The following is a 20,176-nucleotide window of genomic DNA, read 5'->3' on the forward strand; positions in this document are numbered from 1 at the left end:
GCCCTACCAATGTGTGCATGTTGTCAACAACAATCGCCATTATCTGTTGAAGTAGTCAGACAGTTCAGTGTTCTTTTTATCCATTCTATTTCTATTGGTGTAATTTTGAGAAACAGACACACAGTACCACTTTATCAGACCTAAATTGTTCTTTCATTTCTCTCCACTGTTTTCTCTACCAGTTGAACATAGGCTGTGAGTCAGATTTCAGCGCTTCTGCTCCAGTCATGCTGCAGTACTCCCATGATGCTGGTCGTACATGGGCACTGGTGAGAGAGGGCTGTTACCCAGGAACCCCAGGGGCAGGTGTCTGTGAGGGCAGTGGTCGTGAGCTCAGAGAACCCACTGTATACAACACTGGAGACTATGAACAATGGACCAGGGTCACTGTGGTCATACCGCGCAATGTTGCAGCCAGGTAGCTATGGTAACAGGCATGCAATTGGATCTGCTAAGTTGTAATAGTGATTTTATCAGTTTTCTTAAGACACAGAATATGCAGTTACAGTAGTTGACTGGTATAATATAGGTGTCAGCTGTATCTCTGTTATTCCCTAATCCCATTCCCCTCGTTTTCCCAGTAAAACCAGGTTTCGCTGGTTCCAGGAGAGCAGCATGTACAGAGATGCCCCAGCTTTCGCCTTAGACGGAGTCTACATCTCTGAGCCTTGTCCAAACCACTGTGGGGGACATGGAGATTGTATCTCTGGAGTCTGTTTCTGCGATATGGGATACACAGGTACAATGATGAAACCAAAAACAATTAAAAAAGATCATATGTTTCATCTATCTTTATTTTTTATAGCTTATGAGCCCCTGTTTTTTCCCATAGTGGAGCAGGACAGTTGTGTCCCATCTGTAGCCAGTCCCACAGAACTTACGGAGGGCTTTGAGGGGAAGCTGAGTCCACTCTGGCAGAGCCTAAGTGGGGGACAAATTGGAGGCGGCTGTGGCATCATCGGTGAGGGCAAAGCTCTTTACTTCAGTAGCCCTGGGAGGAGAGAAGCACGCACAGTGCCTCTAGACACTACCAACACACGGTGAGTGGAATTCACACCTGTGAATCTCTTGTCTATTAGATCAGTTAAAGCTGTTTGTTCAATGTGAAATTGAAATGTAATTGTTACTGTTTACATACAGGTTGGTTCAGTTCTACATCCGAATCGGCAGCAAGAGTTTGGGGCCAACTTGCACCAGGCCACGCTCCCGAAACGAAGGTAATTATCACACGCAGCACTGAGGCCCTCTGCTGCATTCATGTGGCTGTCCCTCAACAGTGCAGTCTGTGGAGAGCTGCTCTACATCTAATCTGATCATTTCACCACTGGCTTGTCTCCATTTGTTCCTTCTCACGCTTTGTCTTTGATCAGTCTTGTGATTCAGCCAAAGCTGTGTAGGTACAGATCTGGTCCTCATTGTCAGCATGTTTATTCTAATGGAGAATCAAAGTGTAGTATTGTCTGTTTTATTCTGTTCACCCATCAGCAGAATGTGGGTCTTTAGCCTGCAGCAGTGCTGAAGGCTCAGTCTGATCGTTTCTGCAGTGTCAGATAAAACACTGCCAGCCTCCTAAACAGCTTATCTGTAGTAATCAGAGCCTCTGGACTGTTGTTTGATTCCACTGCATTATATTGTATTGTTTTTATTTCTGGCTAAATTTACTTACGTCTGTATCTCTGTCTGTAAAAAAATGTTTTTCCCATTTAGAAGTACTATCAACTCTACTGTTTTCTGTGATTCTAGGTGTCATTGTCCAGTTCTCTACCAACAATGGTGTCCAGTGGCAGTTCATAAGGGAACTGGACTTTAGTTCCTTCCTGGAGCCCCAGGTGGTGACCATCGAGCTGCCACCTGCAGCCAAAACCCCCTACACAGTGTTTAGGTGGTGGCAGCCACAGCAAGGTTAGTGCATGATAAGGGTGCATGATACTGCCTTTAAAATATCTTTTTGAAATCACAGCTTTAATGCTTATGTTTACCTCTCCCTCTCCATCCTTGTAGGGAAACACTCAGCACAGTGGGCTTTGGATGATGTTTTGATTGGTATGAACGACAGCTCCAGAACAGGTTTCCATGACAAGTTTGATGGCACAACGCCTCTGAGGCACAACTGGTACCGCATTCAGGGAGGGGAGGTGACTGTGGACTGTTTGTCTCTGGACACAGCACTAACCTTCAACTCTGAGGCCATTGATAGTGAGTCACACAAACATTTTGCTGCACATGTGTATTTAGAGAACAGGGCTTACAACTACAGGGCTGTCAATTGTACTTCCTAGACTGGCTCAGAAAGTGTCTGCATGGAAGATGAAGGAGTAACTCCCTGAACAATCACTGTAAAGTGGCCCCAGTGTAAGACACTTAACACCCAACAGCATCAGTGAAGCTGCAGTGTAAATGTGTTCAAATCAATGTGAAGCAGGATGTTCCTGTAAAACAGCTGGACAGATGACTTTGCATGATTAAAAAAAAAAGGTAAACAGATACAACAAACATGCTTATGCACATGCAGTAAACAACCGACACATAAATTCACAACAAACCACATAAACGGCTCTGCAGTGACATCACAGTATTACCCACACAAAGGGCTGAAATTGAATCACCCATTTACTGTGGCGCCGTGGGTCCTGCATTATTAATGAGAGCAAACCTGAATGAACATCCTGCCTGTTGTTTATGCTCGCATCAAGCTGTGAGCGGATTTACTTTGCACAAATATTGCATTACAGCAGGGCTCATTCATTAAGCGTGCAAAGCCAGATCAATTTGGCAACACATTTATAAACCTAAAGCTCACATGTCCCTGTGTGAACACTGAAGCACTGATTGTCGGAATCAATGGCTTTTCTGGTATACTCTGAAACATGCACACATTTCACACATACCTCAACAATACCTATTATTTTAAAGGCTGTAGTTGGATTTGGACTTGTATTGACTGTTTTTTGGTGTACACTCATCATTTCATGTTGCATTGACAACATGGAAATTAGCACATGAATTTAGAGTGAACATATGTAACAGCCCTTAGCCTATTTTGTCAGGGCTATGGAGGGGCCACAAAATTTGATTGAACCAAATTTTAAAATATGAGCAGACATAAAAGTTATCTTGTTGAGGCACTGTTTAAAAAAAAAATCTTATACCATTGTAACCTATTATGGATACTAAGATCAGGCTATAGTAAATGCCAAAAAATGTAACATTGCTTTTCCACTGTGTCTGCAGAGAAGCCAAGATATGCAGAGAGCTGGGACTTCGAGGTGTCAGGCTCTTCGTTCCTGCAGTTCGAGCTGAGTATGGGCTGTAGTAAGTCCACATCCTTCTCCCATGGCGTGCGACTGGAGTACTCCACAGACTGCGGCCATCACTGGTCTCTCATCACCCCAGAGTGTGTGCCCCCAGCCATTGGCTGCGCTGGTTATACTCAGAGTTCCATTTATACCTCGACCCAGTACAAACACTGGAGGAGGATCACCGTCTACCTGCCCAGTGCTGCTAAGTACGCATTTTTTAACTTTTATACCCAAAATAAGTAGACAGTATTGGTATTTTCTCGGAAAGCGCATTAAGTCGTGACAATATTTTTCTTTATAACTTGCTATTGTATTCGTTAGTTCACCCAGAACTCGGTTCCGTTGGATCCAGACCCACTTCACACCAGGGGCAGAAGGATGGGCTCTAGATAACGTGTTACTTGCCCCTGGCTGCCCCTGGATGTGCTCTGGACATGGTCTGTGTGACAACGGACGCTGTGTGTAAGTAAAACAGGATTTTCTGCACAGCTGATCAGTTTAAATCTTCTGTCATTTTTACTCCTCTGCCTAAATGTAAATATTGCTTAACCTTTCTTTTACTCCCATTCTCACACAGGTGTGACAAGGGTTATGGCGGGGCACACTGTGTGCCTTTGGCCCCACTGCCATCTGTGCTGAGAGAGGACTTTAATGAGAACCTGCAGCAGGAGACGTGGCCTGAGGTGTATGGAGCAGAGAGGGGAACTCTGAGTGGAGAGCCTCTTAAATCTGGCACTGCCCTCATCTTCAAAGGGGTAGGGCTCCTAAACACCATCCAGAGAGCATACAGAGCAATAATAATACAATTAAAGCACACTGATACAGCTTGATATGTTTAGATGACTGACTCTTCATAACTGACCAACAGTGTAATCCTCATCTGTTTGCAGGATGGCCTACGAATGTTAGTGTCACGAGATCTGGACTGCACCAACACTCTCTACATCCAGTTCTCCTTCAAATTCATCACTAAAGGTAAAACGTAACTCACAGTCAAATTCATAAAAGGATTTTGCTCCCTCTAGACCTGCACAAAAGAGACAAAAACAAAGTTTGTCTTTCTCAAAACACCCACAAAATAGCATCCTGTGCTGATTGCATGTATTTAAAAAAGGCAATATGCATACATTTGGCACAAAATTTCCTGCTATGCAAATAAGCGTAACTGCAAAAACAGTCCAATTTGCAAAGCTCAGCACTTAGGGCCGCATGCAGTCACAGTGAAATTATTAGCGCCGTCTTCAAAGAGTTGATGATAACTGAAGCGCACTGACTGACCCCAAATACCCTTTCCCTTTGTCAACTTTAAATTCCCTGCCTCTAGTTTTGAGGAATGCCTCTGCATGTTGTTGTCCAGGACCTGTAGCTCACAGATTGAATATTTTAGTTTTCTTTTTCTTTCTGCTAGTGTTCTGCACTGTGTTTTTGGCACAGAGGCAACATTAATAACTTTGCCACATGGGTGGGTAATTGTAATCACATGCAAAGAAAGAGAAAATTGCACTCAGCTGCAAAACTCTGTGGGTGTGTTTATGCTGTAATATCATTAGTGCAGGTTTTTTTTTTGAATCAGGCCTTGAGACGGGGCAGAAAGCGGCTGCATGTGATGTGTAATTAATGTTTGTTGATGCAGGCGCTGCTAAATTTGTGCTAAATTTAACCTCAAATGTCTATTTTGCAAGTCTTGATAGTGCTTTTTGTGGCTGGTGTGGTGCACCAGCTGAGCTAGCATCCTGCTACTCCTTGTACAGATGTTGGAAATAAACTGAACTACCACTGTGCCGCATCAGTTTCCAACAGGATGTCACAGTAGAGAACTCTGGTGAGAGGAGGGTGTTTTGCAGTGAATGAGGATTAGTGTGTAGGTAGGGTGTTGTTCTGCAGAGTGGCGCTGCCTGTGCTCAGGAGAAGTGACCGTGCAAGCGTCTTGTTAAGGTCGGCACATGTGGACAGTTAAATCATTCGACAATCAGAAATCATGGATTACCAGAACCATCTGGACACACATCAAGCACCACAATTTAAAGGAGTTGATGGGATCACATTTATTGACACATTGACTACATTGAACTGTAGTTTTGATTAAAACACATTTTTCTCAGGATAATGTTGAAATAGTTTTTCTTTTGGGCTTTTCCAGGTGTTCCAGAGCGCTCCCATTCAGTGCTGCTGCAGTACTCTGTGAATGGAGGGATTAGCTGGCTGATGTTGGATGAGTTCTACTTCCCAGCTTCCACTGACACTCTGTTCCTCCACTTGCCGCTGCCAGCCAGTGCTCAGACTAACGCCACCCGCTTCAGACTCTGGCAGCCTTACAACAGTGGTTAGTGGACACATTGTGTGTTGTTGCACACTAAAATTCACACAGTCTGTGCTCTTCACATGTCTTGTCTGTTTCTTTACCACATTCTTCATGCCTCCTGAACCAGTAGAATCAGTGTGTAATAATCTTCACGCTGTTATGCCCTTCAGGTAAGAAGGAGGAGGTGTGGGTAATAGATGATCTCATCATTGATGGCAGCTCCTTACACAACCCACCAGTGGTGATAGACAGCTTTGAGGAAGGTCCCAATGAGTCCAACTGGCTGTTCTTCCCCGGTGGGAACACTGGCCTCTACTGCCCCTACCAGAAGACTGGACTGTAAGGAAACAGTTTTGCATGTTGACAATGATCCTGTCTTAACAGTGTTTTGGATTTTATGCAAAAGCTGTTAAAACCCTTGATTAATCTTGGTGTGTGTGATTGGTTCAGGGAGGAGGATGAGTCAGCAATGGTGTTTGTCTCCAGCGAGCTTGGTGAGCACTCCATTACCACCAGGGACATTGACGTAAATGAGAACACTATCATCCAGTTTGAGGTACACAAACACAGCCTTGATGACTTCTTTTCCAAAGTAACAATCAAAACATTTACTCATTCAGAACATAAATCATGGTTCGTCATCTTCGCCGATGTTATGTATATTTATGTCTCTGCAGATTAATGTGGGCTGCACAGCTGACAGCTCCTCCGCCCACCCAGTGCGCCTTGAGTTCTCACGGGACTTTGGCGCCACGTGGCACCTTTTAGTGCCGCTGTGTGCCGGTGGGCCCCAGCCCTCCTCACTGTGCTCCACAGAGCTCCACCCTGCCAGCATTTATTTCCCTGGTACAACCCAGGGCTGGAGGAGAGAGGTCATTCACTTTGGAAAGCTTCGCCTCTGTGGGTAAGGACTGGACATCAATCTTTTTTTAACGCTAACAAAATAATATCTGTTTATTTGTCTGTCTCACTCTCTAATCCGTGCATTCTGACGCACCTGCAGATCAGTGAGGTTCCGTTGGTATCAGGGTTTCTTTTCAACTGGGTCTGCTCCTCCGACATGGGCATTAGACAACGTCTACATCGGCCCACAGTGTCAGGACATGTGTAATGGTCACGGGGCGTGTGTGGGTGGCAGCCACTGTGTGTGTGACCCTGGCTACTCTGGACCTGACTGCTCTGTGCCTGACACTCCCAACCCTGATTTCCTGAAGGAGGACTTTGAAGGTACGCCAACATACAGATGCACACAAAAAGCTATTAGGAAGTAGGCAGTTCATTCACCTTATTTTGATTAGTGCTCTGTAAATAAAGGTCCTATTTAGACTTCAGTTTCCCTTTTGTTGTTTATACAGTATATGATGAATTCATGATTGTGTGTTTACTGTTTTGTTGCTTTCTATGTGTGTGTTTGTGGACATACTTATGTCTCCAGGAGGAGCTGTGGATGCTGAGCGTTTCAGACTACTGAGCGGTGGCAAACCATCCAGAAAGTGTGGTATCATGTCGAGCGGGAACCACCTGTTCTTTAGCGAGGATGGCCTGCGCATGCTGGTCACCAATGACATGGACTTGGCAAATGCCAGGTATAGCTACAGCCACACACACAAACAAAGACATGCACTAACTAACTTAATACATATACATATACACCATCAAAAAAAACTTGTTGACTTTATAGTCTTCAGTGATAACCTCATGTGTTAATGGCTGCACCCTGCAGGTTTGTTCAGTTCTTCCTCCGTCTTGGCTGTGGTAAGGCGGCTCCAGACCCTCGCTCCCAGCCGGTGTTACTGCAGTTCTCTGTGGACGGAGGTCTTACCTGGGGCCTCCTGCAAGAATTTCTCTTCAGCAACAGCAGTAATCAGGCTCGCCTGGTGGCCCTGGAGATCCCGCTGCGTGCCCGCACTCCTTCCACTCGCCTCCGCTGGTGGCAGCCCTCTGAGAACGGACACTTTTACAGCCCATGGGTCATTGACCAGGTACAGTAAGTGAGGATCCATCCAACCATAAATCCATCTATTACTCTCATGATCATTTTCATTCAAGCGTTGAAACATCATGGCTGTTATCCAACCAGACTTTCATTTTTCATCCCTCTGATGAATCCACTTTCTCTTCCTTCTTCACATTTACTTTGCAAACATGTATCTTTTATTCCCCAGGTGGTAGTAGGGGGCAGTGCCAGTGGCTGGGGACCTTTGGAAGATGATTTCTCCTCCATTGACGGACGCTCATGGCTCCTCCACCCTGGAGGAACTCGAATGCCTGTTTGTGGCTCAGATGGGCCTGCTTTTGCATTCATAGAGAAGTCCAACACTCGCTATGCTGTTACCACTGACATCAGCTTGGGTCAAGATGCCTTCATCCAGTTTGACTTCTCAGCTTCCTGCTCTGTCACCAACTCCTGCTACTGTAAGCAATAATGAATTAACTATAAATAGTATTCAATAATGAAAAGGGCTGCAACTGACAATTATTTTAACTACTGATTCCTTTTTTCAATCGAGTATTTGATTAATTTGTACATAAAATGTCAGAAAATAGCAAAAGATGCCTGTTAAAATGTCCCACAGCCCAAGGTGAATTATATTTTCATCGCTTGAGTTATTCAACCAACAGTGCAGAACCAAAGCATGGTCATTTACTGTTATAAATGACAAAGAAAGGAATCAAATTCTCACATTTGAGCGGCTGGAATTAGCATATGTGTGGCATTTTTGCTTAAAAAATTACTGAAATAATCATCAAATACATGTAAATTCAACTTTTTTGTTTAGTTCTTATGTCTGTGATTTCAAAATTTTCTAGTTGTTTTCACTAAAACAGCCATAATTAGTGAAATACAGTTAAATAAAGATGTTAAAACAAGTCCTGACATTCTAAACTTACTGTTTAGACTGTCAAACTGTTTATGTTTAAAGTTGTTAATGCAGTTTCTTGAAGATACATAATGTTGACAGTTGTGTTTCTCTTCTTTCTTTGCAGCCGTAGAGTTGGAGTATTCTCTGGATCTGGGTCTGACCTGGCAGCCTGTGGTCAGAGACTGTCTGCCTACAAGCCCCGACTGCTCCTCGTACACCCTGCAGAGGCTGCTGGTTTCTGACACTTACAACAAGTGGGGCCGTATCACTCTGCCTATCCCATCATATGCCAGGTCAGCACTGCTCTAAACTTCACTCAGACACACTGACAAACACTGACTGATTTTCTAACAAAGCTCATAAGTGGCTGTGGTGAAGCGGCTCCATTTCAAACACAGTTAGGCAACATTACAGTCTGATACAAAATCAGAAATTGCCATGCCAGAATTTAGTTTCATTCTTTGCCACTGTGTATTTCAACTTAACCTGCCTGAAGTATTTGTGATGTTGATTTATGTCTTTAGGTCTCCAGCCACAAGGTTCCGCTGGTTCCAGCAGGCTCCCTTTGACAAGCAGCAGACATGGGCTCTGGATAACCTCTACATTGGAGATGGCTGCCCAGATATGTGCTCTGGACACGGACGCTGCCAACAGAGCTCCTGTGTGTAAGTAACGGCAGCCTCATGCATGAATACACCAAAGTGTTTAATGTCCATGTCTGGAATAGTAGTAGTAGTTAATGTCTGCTTGTAATGAGCAATAAGGTGTAAAAAATGCTTTATATTTTTAAGTATCAGTATACAGTATGTATGTGTTTCTAAACTTACAGTGACTTGATGACCAGCTTGTCTTTCAATCTGATTATTTATATCTGACTCCACCATCCTCCCCAGGTGTGACCCAGAGTGGGGTGGAGAGTACTGCGACGAGCCCGTGGTCCCTCTGCCCTCCCAGCTGAAGGACAGCTTCAGTCGCGCTCCCTCACTCAGCCACTGGCACGTACTGACTGGTGGGAAGCTCAGCACTGTGTGTGGAGCCGTGGCCTCTGGAGCTGCACTGCACTTCAGTGGGGTAAATATACATCAGCCCTCGTTGTTTGATTGTTTTTTACTTTCTTAGAACATTTTCTATCCTGAGATACTCTCAAACCAGGAATTTGACGGAGGATAAATTCAAATAAATGTATTTATATATTGAAATAAATGTAATCGACCTTCCACTCATGCTAAGTAGGGTTTGAAAGACAATAAATGCTGCTAAAGCAACAACAGATGACAGAAATATATAGTTAGACAAGAGAAACATCTAACTGTCTGAAAAATGCTGCTTTAAGTATCAGTCTGTTAAATAAAAGACCACAAAGTAAGTTGCTGTCAGACTTTATGTCAGCTTAAGTTTTCCCGAGGCACTTAGAGCAGTGTTGTAAATGGATACCTATTGACAGGCTGATCTTAAAGTGGACAGACACACTGCCAGAGAAACCTCTTAAGAGCAGCCGATAAAGGTCCTGCTTTAAGCTTTATCAAGATAAATACAGCTTTGATGAAAGTTCAAACTTCAGTGAAGTCAGTTTTATTTTGCTGGCTCCCTGAATGCTCGCTGTAATAGAAAATAGCAAACATGTTTTAACCTGTTGGATTTGTTTTTAGAAGGGTGACAAATAGAGAAATGGAAGGAGAGACCCACAAACAGGCTTCCATCCATCACAGGCTTACACTGGCTGAGCTCTGATTTACCCAGACTGCATTTCTTTATGTGTCCGTGCATAGAGTTGCAGCCGTCAGCTGGTGACAGTGGACCTGAACCTGACCAACGCTGAGTTCATCCAGTTCTACTTCATGTACGGCTGCATGATCCCACCTAGCAACCGTAACCAGGGTGTGCTCCTGGAGTACAGTTTGAATGGAGGGATCAACTGGCACCTGCTGACAGAGATCTTCTACGATCTGTACACCAAGCCTGGGTGAGTTTGATTATGAACACATAACTCCCTGCGTGCAACTAAATAAAGAGAGATGCAGGATAGCTGTGACTTTCCTCCTGCTTTTTGTCTGTGTTCAGGTTTGTCAATGTGCTGCTGCCCCCTGCTGCCCGTCAGGAAGGAGTGCGTGTGCGCTGGTGGCAGCCACAGCATGAGGGAGCGGATCACAGTGATTGGGCTCTGGATAACGTCCTCATCGCAGGCTCGGACCCACGAGCACAAATATCTGATACATTTGGGGGGGTAGCACTGCCCAACCATGAGAGAGCTCCTGCTGACGGGACCTCAGGAAGGATAGGGCAGCTAAGCGAGCAGGAGGAAACACCCATAGGTATTTCTGAATCAGTACCTCAATTAAAGTGGAAATAGACCAGTTTTGCTTTAATTTATCATTATGAAGTAAATATTGATTGCACAATGCACAGATTAATGACACAATCAGCATATATTTTGGCTTTCTATAAGCCTCGCTTTCACTATGCAATTGTGTCTGCCTTCAAGTACCATCATGGCTCATTTTTCGGTTCAAAGGAAAAGCGTCAACCATTGCAAAATAGGAAAAAGATAGCACTTTTCTTTTTCTGTTGTAGCTATCAGTAGCTATCCTCTGTTACCAGAGACTATCATTGTTTGTTCTTTGTAGTAAATATCCTCAGTAGCGGAAATGCTGGACGATGAAACAACCAACATTACTGTGGAAAACAAAATGCAGTGTATCCTGTGTTGTTTGTAGTTGCTAGGCTTTGAGGAAAATGGAAAGCAATACGGTTGTCTTTGCAGCAGTGGCGCCAACAGTAATACCACTTGGAAATGCTAGCAGGAAAAGTTAAAAAGCTCTCTGTTTCCACTTCAAACACTCTACAGTGATGTCATATTGTTTTTATCGCTATTAAACAGAGCTTCTTGGCCCTTTTTGCTTCTCCTCATGTCTTTGTTCTCAGTGAGCGATCACTGGTTGTTCTCAGAGGACTGCTCAGTGCAGCGATTCTGCAGCTCCCCTGATGGAGTGATGGTGTGTGGCAATGCAGATGGGAGAGAGGTGTATGCTGTCACACATGATATTATTCCAGACAAGGGCTGGGTCATGCAGTTCAAGGTAACTAATGAGCCTTAATATATAATAAAATGAACACATATTTGTGTTACATGATGTCTGTTAGCGCAGTGATTGCCAACTGGTCCGGCCACGGAGTCCAGATTGCTCCTTTGTCATTAGGTCAAGGTCCACAAAGTTTTATATATTCAGTGTCATAATTGGGTTTGGCCATGTCATTGAGTTAGTTTGCTGTGTCAGTTAGGTAACTGTCTGTTAGTCACTCACACGGCACTTTAGAATAAAAGTTTGGGCTGGAAATTCACTGTACTTGAAAAGTAAAGTGTGTTTTTCACAAACTTAACACGTTCACAAGCCACTTGCGGTCCATTCAGAATGGACCTGTGACCCACCAGTTGGGAACCACTGCATTGGTGGAACAAGTTCATCATACTGTAACTTGATATGTAAAATTTGTACTTCAGGTCAAACTTCACTTTGATGAATGAAAGAATAACTCGTTGAGTCGTAGATCTTGGCACAGCTCATAGGCATAAACACAGATACACCAAAAACGTATACAGCATATACCACGTCATACAGAATCATGTATAATCACGAACACTGGCAGAATGCAAAACAATGTTGTGTAACCCTTGGTCTGGTCCAGACTGTACCATGGGGCCTGTCTTATCTGTTACCTCAGGCACTAGACTCCCTACATAAAGCATGCCAACTGTGAAGGACTCTGGGGTCTCTCAAAACACCAAACCATGCCAATGCACACACCATAAATTTCTCTATGTCTAATACATCTTTTCCATGACAGTAATATATTTCATCTTTGCATGAATTTAAACCCATGAATTTGCTATGATTTTGACCTTGTTAATATCTGTGTGTTAATTTAGATTGCAGTAGGCTGCAGCGTGCTGGAGCGTCATGCAGACCGGCAAATTCATGTCCAGTATTCAGTGGACTTTGGAGTGACCTGGAAGTACCTGGTGCCCCAGTGCCTGCCTGCTGACCCCCGCTGTGGAGGTCAAGTCTCCCAGCCATCAGTCTTCTTCCCTGCCGAAGGCTGGAAGAGAGCGGTCTATCCACTGCCCGACAGCCTGGCTGACACGTGAGATCCTACCTCATATCCACCTTCACATGCTTTCGACAAAACATACAGTACTATTTCATATTTAATTGTACCATCAAGGCCTAAATTATTGATACATCGAATTATTGTCGTATAAATTATTAAAAGCATTGTCATATGAATTATGTAAATAGGATGCATGTTGTTTGACTAACCTATCTTGTCTTCTCCTCAGTGCGGTGCGGTTCAGGTTTTTCCAGCAGCACTCAGACATCCAGTGGGGTGTGGAAAACTTTTACATCGGGCCAGCGTGTGACGGCCACTGCGGGGGACATGGAGACTGTCTGGATCAGCGCTGTCTCTGTGACCCAGGATTCACTGGACCAAACTGCTACGCCAGCACTGCCCTGAAGGTAGAATCGGGCTCTCACTGAGTAACAAAAACTCGGATTATAAAAGAAAATCGGCAAGTGGAATTTAGCTGTCAAAGATGGTCCAGATTAAGATATGCTTGTCTTTTTTTTTCTGTAGGCATCTCTGAAGGAGCGTTTTGACTGGGAGGGGACAGCAGGCCCTCAGTGGCAAGTGCTGGAGGGTGGTAGGCCCTGTACAGACTGTGGTGTGTTGGTAGAGGGGACAGCCCTGTACTTTGGAGGAGCTGATGCCAGACAGGCTGTCACTGCAGATCTGGATCTCCGTGGGGCAAAGTTAGTACTCATCTTCTGTCAACTACAGCAATAAGTTTTCTATTTATCTTTTAATATTGTGCTGCTCTAAGTGCATTTTGAACTGTGTTATTGTGGCTAGGTTTGTGGAGTACTGGGCCCGGATTGGAAGTGAAGACAACATGACCATGTGCCACCGTCCAACTTGTCGTAAAGAGGGAGTGCTGCTGGACTACTCTACTGATGGAGGTGCACTAATAACATGCGTGCATACAGAGCATTGTATTTTTTATTTCTATTTCATCATCAATCTGTTTATGATTTCTTCTCTTCTTCCATGTTTTTATTCTGTCCATATCTGTTCTTCAGGTGTGTCCTGGACACTGCTGCATGAGATGGACTATCTGAAGTATGTGTCAGTGAGAAGAGATTACATCGTCCTCCCAGAAGGAGCTCTGACCAATGCTACTCGTCTGCGCTGGTGGCAGCCATTTACTATTTCCTCTGGCCTCGCCACCCCAAGCCTGGAGAGAGCCCAGTGGGCCATAGACAACATCTTGGTGGGAGGGTCAGACATCAACCCGTCCACTCTGCTTGACACCTTTGATGATGGTGAGTTTGTTTGTTTTGATGTAATCAGAAAACACAGCTCACCTGTCATGACGAATTAATTCATGCTCTGGAAATCTGTGACTCCTCCTCCTCTTCTCTTTTTATGTCTGTGCCTTTCACCAGAGGGCGTTTCTCATGAGGAAAGCTGGAGTTTCTACCCTAACGCTGTGCGCACAGCTGGCTTCTGTGGAAACCCCTCGTTCCACCTGTACTGGCCAAACAAGAACCAAGACAAGACACACAACATCCTGGCCACTCGAGAACTCATAGTGCAACCTGGATATATTCTACAGTTTAAGGTGCAGTAGTGCAACAAAGCTGCTATATTAAAAGCTGTTCTTTGCCCTTCACATGCAGGCTTTAGTCCCTAACTGTACATATCTCTTGTTGATGCAGATTGTTGTCGGCTGTGAAGCAGACACCTGTGAAGACCATCATTCTGTCCTGCTGCAGTACAGGAAGGATGCAAGGTAAGAAGAGGTTGGAATAAAGGAAAACACTTTCACACATGGTGTATCTTTCCTATTCCAACAGTCAACACTTGACACTCAGAGCAGGCAGTGCCATGACATGATCTAAACCATAGCCTGACTCTACACTACAATTTATCATCTAAACATTATTTGAAATGTTTATTTTTATATCATATAATGTATTCTACTCTCTGCCTTTAGGTCTGACTCGTGGCAGCTGGTACAGTCAGAGTGCCTCCCCTCCTCAGTCAACAACGTGGGCTGCTCTCCCTTCCAGTTCCACGAGTCCACAATCTACAGTCCAGTCAACAGCTCAACGTGGACCAGGGTCACTGTCCAGCTGCCAGACCACGTCTCCTCAGGGTAGGAGCTCACAAAATATCCTTCTGCTAGATTTCGCTTTCAATTTGTTTGTCTGTTTGTTGCTAAGATAATGGAGAAACTATTGGCTTGATATTAATGAAACTTGTTGAAAGGGTGCAGCTTTTTTATTTCTATTTTTATTCACATTATAAGATAGGGCCTTTGGCCTCGGTGCAGGACTGTGCTCCTCAAGTGCACTTCAAGTGTTTCCATGTTCTCTCTGTTGCCAGTTGAATAAGCCTTTTGTGAATTGTTGTATATTTCCAGGGCTACCCAGTTCCGCTGGATTCAAAAGGAGGGGACAGGAGAGCGGCAGAGCTGGGGAGTGGACCATGTTTACATCGGCGAGGCCTGTCCAGGGCTCTGCAGCGGCCACGGCTACTGCACAAATGGAGTAGTCTGCATCTGTGATGAGGGACACCATGGTGGGCCACAAACAGCATATTGTATTCAAACTATTAGATACATACACAGCTCTTTTTCATCTGTACTGTTCAGAGGAAATTTCCTAAGTAGCGTATCTCTGAAGTACAATGATGCAAGTGAACAAAGTAAAAATTTGCAACAAAAGTGAACAAAATGTGACAGGTTTTCTGAAGAAACGTCTTCAATACACATACATCACAGCAGCTGAAAACATGGCCTTGCACTGTTGTATGTCAGCCCCACCATCAACTTTATTTCCTCCGGTTTCATCACCTCCTCTCTCCTTCCTCTCACCTCAACAGGTGACGATTGCTCCCTCTCCAGCAGCGACCTGCCCAGCTCCATCAAGGACAACTTTGAGTCAGGCAGTGTGTCTCAGGAGAGCTGGCAGTTGATCCAGGGTGGTGGAGTGGGCAGTGGCTGTGGGCAGCTCTCACCGCATGCCCACGGAGACTCACTTTACTTCAATGGCTGTAAGATGAGGCAGGCAGTTACCAAACCGCTCGACCTCACTAGAGCCAGGTACAGGTACTAGCAAAACATACTGTACATAAACTAATCAAATAAACGTACACCTGCCTACCTCATAGCTAGCTGAATTCTCTCCACATCAGGATTTGTAGTATCAACCTTTAATGTTCCCTTTCTTCGACCTTCTCTCTTTTCCGTCCCTCTCTGTCTCTCTACAGTAAGATCATGTTTGTGCTGCAGATTGGCAGCGTGGCACAGACAGACAGCTGTAACATAGCTCTCGATCAGGCTGACACAGTCGACCGGGCCGTGCTGCTGCAGTACAGCGTCAACAACGGAGTCAGCTGGCACGTAATCGCCCAGCACCAGCCCAAAGACTTCATAAAGGCCCAGAGAGTCTCCTACAACATTCCACTGTGAGTGATACACAGAGACACTCAGGTCAAACATTAACACATTAAACATCTTCTAATAAGGCACCATTTATAAAGGTGTAACTAATGGCTCTATTAATGTCATCTAATCATTTACTAATGCTTTATAATTGTTACAAATGTTAATGGTAATGGCAGGTAATGGAGTCACTTTCTAATAAACCATCAGCTAGTAGGTAATCTGCAGTTATAATTGAAAATAAATAATTAAAGTTTCTCTCTGGTCATTGATTAACCCCCTAAAAACGTATCTCTGTTCATCAGAATTACATATTTAGAAGTTTATTTTCCGTAAAAAAAAATCTCGTCGTGCTTTAAGGTTGATTGGATGTAACTCTGCAACCTCTACCTCATTTAGTATGCATGGATCAATGAATATTAGCCCCGCCCCCTCAGCCACTAATTGCTAACTTTTCTCCTCTTTCAAGTTGAGGGGATTAGCTCCTTAGGTTTGTGGCGTATGAAACCTTGGAAGTCAGAATCCTTTTTCTTGAGGCTGTCACTGGTACACTGCAGTTCCAAGGTGAAAATGCTAAGCTATAACACTGACACTGCTTATTTCTCTCATTATATGTCTTGTAGCATAAAAAACACCATATGCACAAGGTTAAAAACTTTTATTTTCACTGGAGGGGGTTGTTAATATATTTTTTACAACATTCCCCTCAAATCTGCATTTGTACACATCAATAAATTGATTTGCACTGCAGCTATTTTCCAGATGGTAAGTCGTCTGGAGGAGTTTTAAAGATAAATATGAAGAAAAGCAATTTAAATAGACCGTGCAAGTGTCACAAGGTAGGAGGATTAACACCAGCCAGAGCTATTTCACAACCTCAGTTGTCCTTTATGATGGTTCATAACTGATCAGTACAGCGTTTTAAATGATTTATTCGTCATTAATGAAGCCATCAGTTTAAATTTTTGAATCCTTTCTAAAGGGTGCCTAATTAGAAAGTGGTACTGTTTAAACCAGTGTGGTAAACTTCATCATGCTGGTTTGAAGGGACTATACCTGTTGACATACCCTCACTGACCCTGAAATGTTTCCCATGGTCTCTCCAGAGAGGCGAGGGTTAAAGGGGTGATGCTGCGATGGTGGCAGCCACGCCACGACGGTGCAGGACATGACCAGTGGGCGCTGGACCATGTGGAAGTAGTTCTGTGAGTACCCAATTCCAAGCCGGCCCCCGGCTCCCCAGACTGGCCCCCAAAAGAGCCCTGATCTGCCCCCGCCTCTACCTCTGCCTCAGCCTCACCTGTAGAAACGGTCCCCTCACAAACACAGGGATACAGTCTCAAACATACATATACTGTGAGCACATCCACACGTGTGCTGCTTACGACCTACAACCGACCTCTCAGCAGTTGTTTAAAATGCTCATCACGGCTTCTGGTGTGAGGCAAGCAGAGTAGAAAAATGACTGCAGTGTGCTTTGCTGTAAAGAGTTCTGTTTGTGGATGGCTGTTCTGTGTACGACAGATCAACTCCTGCTGTCAGATCATCATATTTTCAGTGTCTTGTAGAACCCATGCATCTCCCATACAAACAACAACTCTTCAAGAATTTATGTATTTCTTAATGACATGTCTAAAAAGTCTGAGAAGTATACTTAAAACATTCAAAGGTCTTTAAAACATTGATAAAATGTTCTGTATTGCACTGAAGCACTCTTCAGATGTGAAGAACCCATTCACATAGTCATTAATAATTTACAGTATTCACTAATTTACCAACCCTGTCGCCAGAATAAAAGTCGGCATTGTACGTTTTAACCACGGATGTTATATTTGTATATTATTATTTTGCAGATACTTTGAAACTTTCAATTCATTACGTTTCAACAACACTGTGGTGTATGTTTTTACTTAAAACACCCACGTTTGGTGGCACTAAAGCCAGTGGCAACGCTGTCAAGTATTGCTAAAAAACACCCAGATTTGGTGGCACAAACTCTGGTGAACATGCAGTGATGACTTATTATAAAACACCCACATTCAATGACACAAATGCCACCGGAAATGCAGTGACAGGTCGTTATAAAAACACCTACATCCAGTGGAGATGACAGAATGTGTTGCTAAAAACACCCAGGTTCGGTGGCAGAAGGCGGTGGAAACACCTCAGTGTCTTGCTAATGAACAACCAATTGTATTGCCTGTTGGTCTCAAACAGTGGTCTGCAGCTTGTCAGCCATCTCATCTAGGTGTCACACCATCTACCATCTCCTCTACCTCCCAAAAACAAAGTTATCTCATATAATCAGAAATACACTACCTTAGAAACATTGATATGTAACGAATCTGTGGTTTGCAGAAACGTCCAATGCCAGCATTTTCCTCTGGAGACTGGGCTGCATTTACAGTGACCCCACCTGCCCCTCAGTGGCCATAATAAGCCATGACAGGGTGCTGAACCAAGATCATGCTATACACAAGACAGAAACTGTGAAGGTGGCTTCACATCTATGACAGTGTGTCTTTGTCCTGCTGTGAAGTCAGCATTGTCAGACAGGTCTTTAGTCTGACTGGTCTATTGTTGTTTTCATTTTCACATCATTTCATGTGCAAAAATAGTCCTGCATTTCATTCTACTGGAAACAAAAAAAACGTAGAAATTTTCCCTTTTGTTTTGATGGAACTTGCCGACACCCTGCACTGATTTACTGATTGTTTCTCTCTTTCTTTCTTCCCCTTTTTACATTTATAGTGAATTTTAGTCTGTAACCAGGATCAGTAAACATTTACTCAATGTGGATGACAAGACCAGTTTTCAAATCAAAGTGGCAAAGCTGGAGATTCTGCAGGGCACTGAAGATATCATGAACATGGTCTATACTCAGCTAGCATATTCTCAACATGGCAATATCATAAAGCATTTCGAATGCATTCTCTGCATGTTGCTGTGGGTATCAGAGCAATGTTCCCTCTGATGTGGGTGCTGATTGTTCATTCAGATGTGTACCCAATGCATTTCAAATGCTGCATACAACAACCACGTAAGGCACTCTGATATTTCATGTACAACTGATGCAAAGTTGCACACACACAAACACACACATTTATGCCTAACCTGAGCTGTCCCTGGTCTACGTGGTCGTGACCTGTCCCACTCCCTCCCTCGCTCTCGCACGGTTTTCAACAGTGTCTGCTGAAAAGAGTGACCGTGATCCTCACACTTTGCTCTGTTGTTTATTTCTCTCTGTTCACCACTCCTCCACTCCTTCACACATTCTTCCTCTCACTCCTACTCCTGCTCAATCTTTTCTTTTGCTCCACACGCCTTTCCTCCCTGCTGCTTAATGTCACTGACGTGTTTGATCATGCTCCCTCCTCTGCTTGTGCCGCATCATATCCTACCTTACATCCTCCTTTCCTTCCTCAAAACTCGCTCTTTCCCTTTTTCCCTTTTCCTCCTCCCATTCTGGCATACAACGGATGGATTACTGCTGTATATCTTGCTCTCTGTCTTCTCTTCTACCTGTGGTTATCTCTCACTTTCTCTCCATCTTTGTTACATTTCTCTTCACTCTTCTGCTCTGCATTCCTCTTTCTGCCTCATTCTCTCTCTATCTCTCCCACCCACTATCACTTCTTCTTCCTTTAACCTCTGACTATCTTTATGCCTCTTCTCTCTCCTCCCTTCTCTGCGCTTTGGGCCCCTGCCTCCCCAGGCCGGGGCTCCTACCCCCCCAGACCTTTCTGCGAGACAGCAGTCCCCTCCTCCTGCTTCTCCCCTCTCGCGCTCTAACCTCTGCTCTCTTCTGTATTCTGCTCCCTCTGGCATGGCTGTAGTGTGAGGTAAGTTCTCCGCCTCTTCCTGAATGCAGCCCCCTCCCTCACCCCTCCTCCCGACCCTCTCTTCTCCCCCCTGTTACACTGTGCACACTCTCCCACACTTCCACCGACACACCCAGCCCTCCTCATCAGTCATCTTCATGCCCTCGCCTTAACTCAGGCCACAGGCAGGTCAACGAGCAGGCCAGCTGCTCACAGTGTCCAGGTGGAGGCTCGCTGACAAAATGATCCAACACACAGAGACAGCTCAAAAATATTTTCACAACAACACAGTGAACAGAGGGACAAACAGAGCGTTTAAATCTTGAGTGGTGGCAGATTTTTATTCGACAATTTTTTAAGTGCATCCTCTAAAAGGGTTCAGTGTC

At 44.3% G+C, this 20,176-nt stretch overlaps 1 protein-coding gene across 2 annotated transcripts in view; it reads left to right on the plus strand.

Moving 5' to 3' along the window:
- reln (reelin) overlaps nucleotides 1-20,176 on the plus strand; it is a 117,374-nt gene that overhangs the window by 95,085 nt on the left and 2,113 nt on the right. Inside the window, exons 28-63 of one of the 2 annotated variants that reach the window (XM_050073171.1) lie at nucleotides 183-418; nucleotides 582-739; nucleotides 833-1,040; nucleotides 1,141-1,217; nucleotides 1,744-1,902; nucleotides 2,002-2,196; nucleotides 3,232-3,505; nucleotides 3,621-3,761; nucleotides 3,877-4,054; nucleotides 4,190-4,274; nucleotides 5,440-5,622; nucleotides 5,772-5,940; nucleotides 6,052-6,157; nucleotides 6,279-6,505; nucleotides 6,605-6,828; nucleotides 7,037-7,187; nucleotides 7,325-7,583; nucleotides 7,767-8,016; nucleotides 8,590-8,758; nucleotides 8,990-9,130; nucleotides 9,359-9,536; nucleotides 10,235-10,428; nucleotides 10,527-10,777; nucleotides 11,388-11,542; nucleotides 12,391-12,605; nucleotides 12,802-12,979; nucleotides 13,098-13,273; nucleotides 13,374-13,480; nucleotides 13,601-13,843; nucleotides 13,967-14,142; nucleotides 14,240-14,313; nucleotides 14,518-14,679; nucleotides 14,947-15,104; nucleotides 15,408-15,633; nucleotides 15,795-15,992; nucleotides 17,076-17,174. In XM_050073171.1, coding sequence (XP_049929128.1) covers nucleotides 183-418; nucleotides 582-739; nucleotides 833-1,040; nucleotides 1,141-1,217; nucleotides 1,744-1,902; nucleotides 2,002-2,196; nucleotides 3,232-3,505; nucleotides 3,621-3,761; nucleotides 3,877-4,054; nucleotides 4,190-4,274; nucleotides 5,440-5,622; nucleotides 5,772-5,940; nucleotides 6,052-6,157; nucleotides 6,279-6,505; nucleotides 6,605-6,828; nucleotides 7,037-7,187; nucleotides 7,325-7,583; nucleotides 7,767-8,016; nucleotides 8,590-8,758; nucleotides 8,990-9,130; nucleotides 9,359-9,536; nucleotides 10,235-10,428; nucleotides 10,527-10,777; nucleotides 11,388-11,542; nucleotides 12,391-12,605; nucleotides 12,802-12,979; nucleotides 13,098-13,273; nucleotides 13,374-13,480; nucleotides 13,601-13,843; nucleotides 13,967-14,142; nucleotides 14,240-14,313; nucleotides 14,518-14,679; nucleotides 14,947-15,104; nucleotides 15,408-15,633; nucleotides 15,795-15,992; nucleotides 17,076-17,174 — 6,380 coding nt within the window. The remainder of the gene's footprint in view (nucleotides 1-182; nucleotides 419-581; nucleotides 740-832; nucleotides 1,041-1,140; nucleotides 1,218-1,743; nucleotides 1,903-2,001; nucleotides 2,197-3,231; nucleotides 3,506-3,620; nucleotides 3,762-3,876; nucleotides 4,055-4,189; nucleotides 4,275-5,439; nucleotides 5,623-5,771; nucleotides 5,941-6,051; nucleotides 6,158-6,278; nucleotides 6,506-6,604; nucleotides 6,829-7,036; nucleotides 7,188-7,324; nucleotides 7,584-7,766; nucleotides 8,017-8,589; nucleotides 8,759-8,989; nucleotides 9,131-9,358; nucleotides 9,537-10,234; nucleotides 10,429-10,526; nucleotides 10,778-11,387; nucleotides 11,543-12,390; nucleotides 12,606-12,801; nucleotides 12,980-13,097; nucleotides 13,274-13,373; nucleotides 13,481-13,600; nucleotides 13,844-13,966; nucleotides 14,143-14,239; nucleotides 14,314-14,517; nucleotides 14,680-14,946; nucleotides 15,105-15,407; nucleotides 15,634-15,794; nucleotides 15,993-17,075; nucleotides 17,175-20,176) is intronic. The other variant, XM_050073172.1, reaches the window with a different exon arrangement.

Source organism: Epinephelus moara, chromosome 20 (assembly GCF_006386435.1).
Source record: "Epinephelus moara isolate mb chromosome 20, YSFRI_EMoa_1.0, whole genome shotgun sequence".
NCBI lineage: Eukaryota > Metazoa > Chordata > Actinopteri > Perciformes > Serranidae > Epinephelus > Epinephelus moara.